General features: G+C 43.8%; 1 protein-coding gene across 2 annotated transcripts in view; it reads left to right on the top strand.

Annotated features, from left to right (window-relative positions):
- LOC143923951 (dehydrogenase/reductase SDR family member 9-like) overlaps positions 1 to 12,879 on the top strand; it is a 72,845-nt gene that overhangs the window by 43,183 nt on the left and 16,783 nt on the right. The window contains exons 1-2 of one of the 2 annotated variants that reach the window (XM_077447900.1): positions 5,646 to 5,937; positions 10,650 to 10,989. In XM_077447900.1, the coding sequence (XP_077304026.1) occupies positions 10,677 to 10,989 (313 nt within the window). In that variant the 5' untranslated portion in view covers positions 5,646 to 5,937; positions 10,650 to 10,676. Of the gene's footprint in view, positions 1 to 5,645; positions 5,938 to 10,649; positions 10,990 to 12,879 lie in introns of those variants that run through there. The other variant, XM_077447901.1, reaches the window with a different exon arrangement.

Raw genomic sequence — 12,879 nt, 5'->3', positions numbered from 1 at the left:
AAAAATAAAAATCGCAGAGGCAATCAAATATCATCAAAAGAAAGCTCTATTTGTGGGAAGAAAAGGATGCAAATTTAGTTTGGGTGCAATATTGCATGACCGCGCAATTACCAGTTAAAGCAGCGCAGTGCGAAATTGTAAAAAGACCTCTGGTCCTTAACCACTTCCCGAACCAGCGCACGACGATGTACGTCGACAGAATGGCACGGGCAGGCATATTGGTGTACAGGTACGTCCAATATTCAATGCCGCCCTGCCAGCGGGAGCGCGCCGCCGGCTGGTCGGGACCCCCGTCAGTCTGGTCGCGGGACCCGCGGACTCGATCGCCGCGGGCATCCCCGCGATCGTCTCACGGAGCGGCCAAATGGAGGAAATGCTGAGTAAACAGCATTTCTCCATTCTGCCTAGCAACTAGTGACGCTGATCTCTGCTCCATGTGATTGGAGCAGAGATCAGTGTTCACTAAATGAAAGCCCAACCCCCCCACAGTTAGTAACACACCCCTAGGAACACTTAACCCCTACACTGCCACCCACTGGTTAACCCCTTCACTGCCAGTGTCATTTACACAGGAATCACTGCATTTATATAGCAGTGATTACTGTATAAATGACAATGGTCCCAATAATGTGTCAAAAATGTCCGATGGGTCCCCCACAATGTCGCAGTCACAATAAAAATCGCTGATCGCCGCCATTACTAGTAAAAAAATAATAATAAAAAATTATTAATAAAAATGCTATAAAACTATCACTATTTTGTAAGCGCTATAACTTTTGCGCAAACCAATCAATAATCGCTTATTGCGATTTTTTTTTACCAAAAATATGTAGAAGAATACGTATCGGCCTAAACTGTGGGAAAAAAATGTTTTTTTATATATTTTTGGGGGATATTTATTATAACAAAAAGTAAAAAATAATGCGTTTTTTTCAAAATTTCGCTCTATTTTGGTTTATAGCGCAAAAAATAAAAACCGCAGGGGTGATCAAATACCACCAAAAGAAAGCTCTATTTGTGGGAGAAAAAAAAGGACATCAATTTTGTTTGGGAGCCACGTCACACGACCGCGCAATTGTCAGTTAAAGCGACGCAGTGCCGAATTGCAAAAAGTGGTCTGGTCTTTGACCAGCAAATTGGTCCGGTCTGAAAGTGGTTAAGGTGTTTATTGGTCCGGGGCTGTAGTGGTTAACCACGTTACTCATTAACCAAGATTCCACTGTATTTTTGTTCCTTTATATAGTAAAACATTAAAAACCCAGTGACTACTAAATATGTTTGTTATCTATATATAGGGGTTAAAGCACAGACAATTTTATTTACCTGCCACCACCTTGCTTCAGCTAGCTCTGGGCAAAGCTTTGGCACCATCACATATAATACAAGTACATTAACCCTGTATTGTACACCGAGAAGACAGGAGAGAGGCTGGAGCTGATTACACCTTACAGAGCAGCTGTGGGGGACAGGTCACAGTGATAGGAGAACCCTGCTGGAGTGAGGAATAAGGTAAGTATCCTCTGCCCCTAGACTAAGCAATCATTTAACCCTCATATTTTTGAGCTTTAAGGCCATCTAGAGGCCACACATGGGACCGCCACTGCTGTATACATTAGCAATCTTGTATCAGTAATGTTTTCAGTAATGTTTAAGTAGTCTTATTTGCTGATCTTACTTCATCCACCTGTGCCCCAACCATTGCGCCTGTACCAAACCTTTACCTTCTCTACATGCTCATATGGGATACCACTCACTGTTACAGCCGGGGTCACCATCATTTGCCCATAGTTTGTAGATGTGGAGTAGAGTGTCAACTGTGTACCAAGTCAACACGTTTCGTCCATGTCCATGTTCAGAGCTTTATTTGCTAAGTAAAACGCAAGGAGAGGTAAATAGCTATTGGCTTTAAATTTACTACTAACGTGTGTTTTATTCGGTAGTTCCCTTTGATACATTAGATTATTAGTAAAAACCAGCAAAACAAAAAAAATACTACAATGTTATTGAAACACAGCTAAGGAGGCAATTTTTAAATGATTCAGTGAAAAAGACAATTTTTATATTTTTCTTTTATCTGCAATTCTTACACTTTCTTATGGCCCGTATGTCCGCAACAAGTTTAAAGTGTTACTAAACCCAGGACCCGGCATTCACCATATCTGGTCTCCCACAGTACACAGAACATAGAAATGCAATAGTCTTTGTAAATATAAACTGCTAAATACCTTTTCTCATCAGCAGTATATAGCAGTCTTGTGACTATCAGTGTCTGGTTAAAGCTTGTAGGATGAGTTTTCATTCTGCTCTGACTGTCCTATGAGGCTGCAGGACCCCTGACTATCTCCCTGGACAGTATTGATTGGCCCTGTGCTGATCACATGCATTTTTCCCAAGAAAAAAAAACCTCTCTAGCAATACACAAAACTGAGCATGTGCAGCTTGCCCCCAAGGCTCTGTTCTATCAGGAGAAGGTTAGGGGACAGTGGAAGAAGGGGGGATCAGAGAAGACAGAATCAAACAGCCTTTTTACATGATGCAGATGATTAACCCCTTAGGTTACACAGTGAGTATGACACGTATGCTTTACTGCATATACAGACTGATTCTACTATTGTGGGTTTAGTAACACTTTAATGTATAGGTATGGCAGGCAACACACTTTCACCTTGTCAAGAGTGATGTTAAACTGTCTTTACTGAATTAATAGCAAAATATGGAAATTAATTATGCTTAATATTGACATCTGCATGTGTAGTGTTGGGTGGTAGCTCTTTTAAGGCACCAGACAGATAGTTTCTACCCCAGCTGCAGCTTATTGATCCCATTCCTGCTTGAGTGACAATGCAGGGAGAGGGGAGCCACAGCCAGCGGCCTAGACCCTCCCCTTGCAACTGGGCTGGGAGGATATCCATTGGCTCAAACAACAGCAGGACATTAATTGTAGAGTTCACTGGCCAGTCATCTAGACAGGGCCATTTCAAGTTCAAATAGGCATAACTACCTGGATGGAAGTCAGCCTGACCGGGCGCACCCACAGAAAGTGGTAAAATGTAACAGCAGGTCTCAGGTACTCCCAAAAGCATCATTCTTGAGGGATGGAGTGCAGCCTGACTGGTCTTTGCCCAAACGGGGAGGCTTCCAGGAAGGTTGCCCTTTCCCTACTGGTCTGGAACGTCTCCCTACCACTAATACTGTCCCCTACAGACGGACAACCTGTCCATATACACTACCAACACGTAAAATGTGCTCCAAGCACGGGAACCAAGGTCTTAAATAAACTCTGCCTGACCCAAGATGGCCACCAGAGTCACATGGGGTGGTAGAATCCAAGTGGATAGCTCCCCCAGTTACCCAGGAAACCATAGAGAAAACATGCTCCCTCCCTCTGCAAATCAAAAGTAGACTGCACCTGCCTACACTAAATTTTTGGATCACTTGAAAAACATTTATAGTAAAAACATTTATAGTAAAAACATTTATAGTAAAAACATTTATAGTAATTGGTAATACATTATTAAAAGAACTCACTCTTAATTGAATTATCTATATTGCCTTTGCTGATGTTGCCAGTTCCTTGGCTCTTAATGGGACTCTGTATAACCTTTCCTCACTCTGCTGAAAATATGTGTTTTTATTTCTTTGTTCCCATTGTTGAGATTTTCTATCATGTCCTGTCCTGGTAGGAAGTGAGGGGACATTTCCCCAACCAGAAGACAGATTAATAAAACCTGAAAGACTTCAGCCATCCCTGCTCTATACGAAACACATGAAAATGTTGTAGCTGGAGGTGAATTTTATTTAAAAGAGAAAAAGTTTGGTATTTGCCTTTGCGTGATGTCATGTTATATTTTGTAAAGTGCTGCGCAAACTGTTGACGCTAAATAAATCCTGTATAATAATAATAATAATATTCATCCTTCATGATGTAATATGGGAAATGCTAAATATGATACCAATCTAAAAACTGCTCAGCGAGCTCTAGCTGCATTAAATGATTGGTATTTCCGTGAGTCATAGGTGATTGGCATGCAAATACTGTTGCCAATACTATGATAGTGCAATTTTATTCGATGTTCTGGGTGTGTCCAGAAACCAACGAAACCTGTCTTTACCTTGTAAATGATTAAACTTGTTTTGTTAGAGCAAACAGTGTTTGTATTACTTGTGAAGTATATAATTATCTCATACGTCAGAGAAAGCATTAAGTAAAAAAAGATTTCAGATACTGTTGATATCAAAGGAGTTCTCCAAACTCTTTAATCCCTTGCCTACATGGCACTTTCACCCCCTTCCTGCCCAGGCCATTTTTCAGCTTTCAGTGCAGTTGCACTTTGAATGGCAATCGCCCAGTCATACAACACTGCACCCAAATTTTTTGCGAGACAGATTTCCGTTTGGTGGTATTTAATTGCCACTGTTTTCTTTTTCTTTTTTGCTAAATGAAAATAAAAAAAAATTTCTTAGATTCTGTAATGCAATTTTGTAAATAAGTAATTTTTCTCCCTCATTGATGTGCGCTCATGAGGCTGCACTGATGCGCACTGATAGGCTGCACTGATGGGCACTGATGAGGTGGCACTATTGAGAATTTACTGATGAGAATTCACTGATGAGAATGCACTGATGAGACCGCACAGATAGGCAGCACTGATGGGCACTGATAGGCGACAATGATAAGTGGCAGTGATGGGCACTGATGAGGTGGAACTATTGAGAATTTACTGTTGAGAATTCACTGATGAGGCTGCACTGATAGGCGGCACTGATGGGCACTGATAGGCGACAATGATAAGTGGCAGTGATGGGCACTGATGAGGTGACACTATTGAGAATTTACTGATGAGAATTCACTGATGAGGCTGCACTGATAGGCGGCACTGATGGGCACTGATAGACGACAATGATAAGTGGCAGTGATAGGCACTGATAGGCCTCACTGATGGGTACAGATTGGCAGCGCTGTGACATCATCGCCTGTGTTTCACCTGTGTTCCACGTCAGATCTGGCTGTCTTCCTGGTGACCACAGGAAAAGACTGCACATTTTGTCTCCCACGACCACCTCCCCATGGATTAGGATGGACCAGCGACTGGACTGCACCTTGTACCCCAGCATAGATGAGCCTGATTTTATTCACCTTCCTGTAAGTGCATTAATTGTTGTGTCATTAAAATCCTACTTACCTTATTTCACTTAGGTGGGCTTCCTTTTTGTACCCTTGTCTTCCTATTATAGAGCTGGCTTCTCTCTAAGGAAAGCTGCCTCCCACCACCACCATTTCCTTTTAGGCTCTACCATAGTTTAGCTTATCATATGGACAGATGAACTGTGACTGTTGCATATATAGAGGTACACATATCTCTGCGCTTACAGTTTTCCTTTTTGTATACTGATTGGCGGCACTGATGGAGGAGGGCTTGCCTTTCAATCATGGTAGCGGGGTGGTGAGAGGTTATTAGGATAGAGAAAGATTTCTCATGAAACAAGAAGAATCGACACAAGGGACACATAATATTAACCGTAGGTTATGTCCCTTGTGCTTATTTTTTTATGTTTTGTTCTTTTTTAGCTAAACTTAGACTAAGATATAAAAAAAATCTAAAACAATGCAGCTACCCAATAGAATAAAATTATATCATATTTTATGATTTATTACAACGAATCGTTAGTGAAGTCACTTTGCATAGACTGTAGGAGGAGTTATAACTTGGAAATGCATAGCAGGAGCTCATTACCTCATTGACCTCATGCCAATAATAGCAGCTGTTTGTACTACTCACACCTTTACTTCTTAGGAAATACATATGATTGGTGTCATAATCCGTCACAATGTCATAATATAAAGCAGGTCAGCAACTTCCTCAAATACTAACAGACGGAAGCTGTCAAAGCAACAAGCTTGTGTTTTGAGTTCAACGCTGCAAGAGGTCACATCATGTAAGTACTGCGAGTCTGAATATATTTCATTGATTCAGAGATTTTACGATGATTTATTTTTTATACCCAGATATTCCATCATCCAGGACTGATTACAGGTGTGAATAATATACAGAAACTTTTTTTTTATTTGTTTGTGGTCGTTTACTGATAAAAAGTATATTCGCCCCATTTTAATATCCCATGTACCTGCATGTACAGCATTATGGCTGATTTACTAAGAGAATAGAGAATGTTTATTTAGTAAGTTCATAGTTCTACATTCAAACCTTTTTTTTCACTAAGTTTATTCAATAAGGTGGGGACATAATCATCCAATCATGTGCAAACAGAAATAATTTTTCATTTCTGTTGTTAATTGACTTAGCTGGGAATTTGAATTTAACAAAGCTCTTCTCTGCTCCTTATTTAAGTGAACCTTTTTTTTTTTCTAAGTGAGCATTCCCTTCTCCATTAATAAATTACCTCATTGTAAAAAAAAATAGTAAATGTGTAAAGTTCATAAATACTTCAACGTTCAAAAAAAAAAAAAAAGCATAACTAAATGTTTAAAAACTTGTAAAAAATACAAATTCTTGTGTATATGTTTGTATTAAGTTTTACAGCAATAATAAATAGGCCCAGATAGTTTTATTCCATAATAAATATATTAATTATGCTTCTCATGTTCCCTGCAATTTTGTACATATATGTTACATTCATTGATTTTGTAGTAGAAGCAGTGAGACTCATTGGAAAAATTTTAGTAGTACCATTAAAGTTGAGCTCCAGGGAAAACAATTTTTGTTTGCTGCGGTTAAAGCGTTTGTTACCCCAATAATTCATATTCCTGGTATGTGCCTGCTGTACCATGTAGTTGTATGAGAAAGTATTCTGTTCTCTTGGTATTGCTTACTTTATTTGAAATCCCTGGTGTTCATGCTACCCCCTTTGCATTACTATTAAAACTGACCACACTAAGCAGGACAACACAGCATGGCCAGTTCTCTAGCTATGCTGGGAACTCAGTATACTCTTCTCCAATGTTCAGACTTGTCCTGACATGCCCCCGCTGCACAGCCTTTCATTGGAAAGCTCAGTGTGCTGTTTCTCCTCCCCCCAGCTCTTATGAAGCTGAGAACAGAGGGAATGTGATCCCTTATAATAAAGGCAAAAAGCAATTTTTGTTTTTGTTTTTATATATCTATGCAAAACTGTTTTGCCTTTCATTTCTATTTTAAACTGAATGGGCTGTTTTACAAGGTGGTCATTTACAATCACTTTACGTTACAGTTCTTACAGGTGCCATCTCTCTGTCACTCTGCTCTCTCCTATCAATATGTTCTATATTAGCACATGAGCATAACGGCCCAACTGACTGGCTATTTCTGCTGCTTCTTCCTCTTCCAGTCCAAGATTTGCTGTACAGGGACTGCAAGGTGGTATCAAGTCAGGAATAATTCCCTTACTTGTGAACAGAATTGTTAAGTGTGACTCATTGCTAAATAATATATTAATAGATACAGAGTTGCATTGTTGCATTAAAGTATATGTGATCCCTCACCTTGTAAAACAACCAATTCAATTTAAAATAATAATTAAAAGCATTTGTGTATATATATATATATATCTATATCTATATATATATATATATATATCTATATATAGATATATAGATATATATAGATAGATATATATATATATATATATATATATATATATATATATATAAAACATATTATACACTACATTATACATCACATGCCCTCTGTTCTCTGCATAAGGGACTCAGAGAGCTGGAGGAGGAGAAATAGCAGTGCACCGGCCTTCCCACTGAATGACTGTACAGGAAAGGGGGGTGCCAGCACCAGTCTGATCATTGGAGGCGAGCAGGCTGAGTTGTGAACACAGCTAGAGAACTGGCCACGCTGTGCGCTCATGCCTAGTGTAGTCAGTTTTTAATAGAAAAGCAGGGGGACTGGCAGGAACACCAGGGATTTCACATAATATAAGCAATACAAAGAGAACAGGAGGCTTTTTCATACAAGTACATGGTACAGCATACACATATAAATGTTGGGATAACATATTCTTTAATTTGTTTGTTATATCCAGGGCTTTTTTTTTTGTACCTCCTCTACTCTGAATGTCCCCACCACACTCACATGCCAAGCTGTTTTTGGATTGTGTGAGGCAGCACATACATTATCAAACAGGTCATTGAAATGCACCGCAAAGCACGCTAAATTCATTCTGAATATCACCCCAAAACACCTTTCCGATTGACCGGCATTGCAGTGTAATGCAGCACATGGCAGCACACCAACATTGCAATGTGGTGCACTGCCTAAAATAATGCATAGTCAGAGGCGCAGCTTGAAGCTTGTGGGCCCCGATGCAAGAGTTGACCTGCCCCCCCCCCCCCCCCACTACCACCCACCACTTCCACCTTGTGTGCAGATACACCCACCGCATGCCAAGATACTCAAAGTGGCTTAAGAGTTTAGAGTTTCCAGAGTTCCTCCTTACATTAGAGGACAGGGATCACCCCTGGAGAATCAGAGGACAGGGATCACTGCAGGAGAATCAGAGGACAGGGATCACTGCAGGAGAATTAGAGAACAGGGATCACTGTAGGAGAATCAGAGGACAGGGATCACCACTGGAGAATCAGAGGACAGGGATCACTGCAGGAGAATCAGAGGACAGGGATCACCCCTGGAGAATCAGAGGACAGGGACCACCCCTGGAGAATCAGAGGAAAGGGATCACCGCTGGAGAATCAGAGGACAGGGATCACTGCAGGAGAATCAGAGGACAGGGATCACTGCAGGAGAATCAGAGGACAGGGATCACCGCTGGAGAATCAGAGGACAGGGACCACCCCTGGAGAATCAGAGGACAGGGATCACCGCTGGAGAATCAGAGGACAGGGATCACCGCTGGAGAATCAGAGGACAGGGATCACTGCAGGAGAATCAGAGGACAGGGATCACTGCAGGAGAATCAGAGGACAGGGATCACTGCTGGAGATTTAGAGGACAGGGATCACTGAAGGAGAATCAGAGGACAGGGATCACCCCTGGAGAATCAGAGGACAGGGACCACCCCTGGAGAATCAGAGGACAGGGATCACCGCTGGAGAATCAGAGGACAGGGATCACTGCAGGAGAATCAGAGGACAGGGATCACCCCTGGAGAATCAGAGGACAGGGACCACCCCTGGAGAATCAGAGGACAGGGATCACCGCTGGAGAATCATGGGACAGGGATCACCGCTGGAGAATCAGAGGACAGGGACCACCCCTGGAGAATCAGAGGACAGGGATCACCGCTGGAGAATCAGAGGACAGGGATCCCCTCTGGAGAATCAGAGGACAGGGACCACCCCTGGAGAATCAGAGGACAGTGACCTCCGGCAGGTCATTTGGCAGAGCTCCTTTCCCATTCCAACACTGTAAAACCTGTGAAATTCTCTGGTCGGAATGGCAGCGTAGTTGCAGTAGGTAGATATACTCTGTGCAGATCATGGCTAACTGGCTGTGTTGTAAAAAAATGTGATTTCAGTCCCGTGGAGGAGGAGCAGTATAGAGTGCTTTACTGGGAAAGAAGCTCAGCAGCGGGTATAGCATCCAGGAAGGAGGGGGTGTTCAGGGGGCTTTGGGGGGGGGGGCAAAACTTACATCTGGGGGGGCAAAGCCATGTGACATGGAATCTGGAGCCTGCAACCCCTCAGGGGCCCCCAGGAGGTGTTAGGGGATTTATTTTAGCAATTTCTGAAGGTTTCTCTGTCAACGTTGGCAGGTGTTGGGGAAAGGTCACCTCCCGGAGGTGCATGTCTTTTCCCCAGTTGTCAGGGAAGTGGGGTAAGCGGACATCCCCAGGTGGGGGGGGGGGGGGTACCGAGAATCTCAGCTAGTGACTAGATGACACTAAGTGGAGTCTTACCTCACCAGTGACATTGGTCCCATCATGGCTACAGGACAACACTCTCCTCCTCTTAACTCATTGAGCTCGTTTACCATTCCATGTTGCCAGCACACAGCACAGACACTTCCCCATCCTGGATTGTTCCCACCTCATGCTCCTCTCCATTCAGGAAATGGCTCACAGCTTCTCCCCAGCCAAAGAGAACAGAGGGGTGTGGACTGTGGAAGGCAAAGTGGAAGCCCAGGACTGGAGCGTGGCTGTGGGGCCCTAGGGCAGATCGGAACTGGACTTTGTGGAGGATATGATAATATGACATGGAGGCTGCAGGGGCCCTCTGGAGCTAGGGGGGTTGCGATTGTGACCCCTGCAACCCCTTATGCTACGCCCATGCATGCAGTCTATGTAAAGCTAAATTTAAATAGTAGTGGAATTTGAACTCCCTCAACCATCCACTATGCACTTGACTCTGCTGTTTTTTTTCATGAGTGCAATTTTTCCTATAATTAAGGATGTGCAAATTACTGGAAACATCGACGAGAACCAGGAGAAAACAATTATATCCTATGTGCTGAAAAAACTGACCTTCCTGTAAACTAAATGCACAAATATAGGTAGAGTAGCTTCCAGCATTCCTTGGTGCATCTTCTGAAATGAAATAAGTGTATTACTGGAAATGCATTCTAACCAATCTGCTCTTTTACTGATAATGCTGCTAATTATAACATTGATCATTTTTTTTAATTGTATAACACTGCTGAGGCTTTTTACATTCATTTGACTTTCAACTTTTTTTTTTTTTCTAGGAAGTGCTAATCAAGAAAATTGTGACAATGTTTGTATACGTGTTAATTTGTGCAGCTGTTTTCTATATCTGGTGGTGGATAAGAGATGGCTCAAGAATTGCTACAGTTACAAACAAATATGTTCTAATTACTGGATGTGACACTGGGTTTGGAAATTACGCTGCACGAATATTCGATAAACAAGGATTCCGAGTCCTAGCAACCTGTCTGACGGAAAGTGGAGCTCGAGATCTGAAGCAGGAGACATCAGAGAGACTTAAAACAGTGTTATTGGACGTAACTGATGCTAAGAATGTGCAGAGAGTTGGTGAATGGGTGAAAGAGGAAGTTGGGAGTCAAGGTGAGTTACCTAAAAAAAAGTGTTGGCTCAAAAATATTTTTTTCTCTGTGGACATCACCTATAAATCCTATATCAAGGACCAGTGGCGTAACTAGAACCTTCAGGGCCCCGATGCAAGAAACCATGAAGGGCCCCCCTAAACTCCAGCCAGGGCCCTTTCCTCCGAGTCCGGCGGTGGAACTCCAGGGCGTGGTCACAGGTATGACCTTTGTGAGCCCTGTAGTTCCACCACTGGCTGGGGAGAACAGACATCGGACTGAGCGGCAATGCATGGAGCAGGAGAGGGGTATCTGAGGAGCCGGCCGAGGACACAAGTAATGCGGGGAATGCACAACTAAAGAGCAGCCAGTGTGATAGTCGAGCATGGAGCTCTGCTAGTCACCCTCCACCTCCAGCCACTCGTGTGCATGGTGCACTGGTACCCCTAGCTGCCTATGCTGCTGCCGGCCATATGTAGAGGGGGCTGCATGGGCCCCCTGCATCACAGGGCCCAGTTGCGGTCGCGACTGCTGCACCCCCTATAGTTACGCCCCTGTCAAGGACTTCTCTTCCATTGCTTCCATTCCCTGGAAGGTCTTTTTTTTAACACCAAACATTAAAGTTGGAGGTGAAAACCATTAACCCTTGCAATGCCCCCCCCCCTTCCCATTGCAAAGGTTAACTTCTTGTTTTGTCCAGGGTGTGATGAACAAAATGAATTACTTGGTGCTCCTGCAGGTTTCCTTCTTTCCGGGCGACCTGCTCTCTGAAGCCTCTTCCCTACATTACCCATCATCTCTCTGCCCTCATCCCCAACACTAGTAGTTTTGCATTGTTTGGAGCATCAAACTGCGAAGTAGAGCAACGACTACCAGGGAAATGAAGAATGAGGTAAGTATATCACCTTATTCATCATCCCGTCAGGGGCGGATCCAGAGTCTAGTCTCGGGAGGGGCACTGCTATAAAATATGTTTTTTTGGGGGCAATTTATATGGGAAATGGCTGGTATTGGCGCTTCAATCATTACGGCACCATGGTTGTTATGGTGTCAGGATGATTGAAGCGCATAATTTCTATTATTACATTGTAATATAATATAATATTCAACTCACCATAATGCAGAATCAGCGGGAGCCCTGAGGGTGTCACTTGCCATGTCGCCTGCCACAAAATGCGGATTGTCACTTGCTACGTCACTTGTCACCAAATGCGTATTGTCACTTGCCACGTCACTCGTCACCAAATGCGGAATGTCACTTGACACGTCACCTGCCACACATTGCGGATTGCCACTTGTCACGTCACCTGCCACACATTGCTGATTGTCACTTGCCACGTAGCCTGCCACACATTGCGGATTGTTACTTGCCACGTTGCCTGCCACACATTGCGGATTGTCACTTGCCACGTCACCTGCTTCACATTGCGGATTGGCACTTGACATGTAGCCTGCCACACATTCCGTAATTGCCACCTACTGTGTCACTTTTCTGGTGGTCTTTTGTTGTGATAGGCAGCAGAGAGATGATGTAATCTCTCTGCTGCACACAGCTTCCCGCACAGTGAGGGCAGAACTGGAGGGGTGCAGGGTAGTGAGAGATGATGTCATCTCCCTGCTCCCCTGCCTGCTGGCTTCCTGATTGGCCAGGAGCCCTCAGACCCTAAGCCGCCCAGCTGCCCCCCCTCACCCGTCTACTCACCAGCACTCAGTGCAGTCACCCATGGAACCGGCCGCCCTGGTACCCGCGGAAACGGCCACGGAAACCAAACGTGCTGGCACCCGTGGAACCGGCCACAGAACCGGCCGCGCTGGCACCCGTGGAACTGGCTGCGGAACCGGCCGCGCTGTCACCCGCCAGCCGTGTTCTCAGAGGGGGCAATTGCCCTGTTGCCGCCCCCCCTGGATCCGC

Source organism: Lithobates pipiens, unplaced genomic scaffold (genome assembly GCF_037356315.1).
Source record: "Lithobates pipiens isolate NorthernLeopardFrog02 unplaced genomic scaffold, aLitPip1_a1.2 Scaffold_22, whole genome shotgun sequence".
Taxonomy (NCBI): Eukaryota; Metazoa; Chordata; class Amphibia; order Anura; family Ranidae; genus Lithobates; species Lithobates pipiens.
The sequence above is the reverse complement of the archived record's forward strand: the minus strand, read 5'-3'. Positions and strand labels throughout refer to the sequence as shown.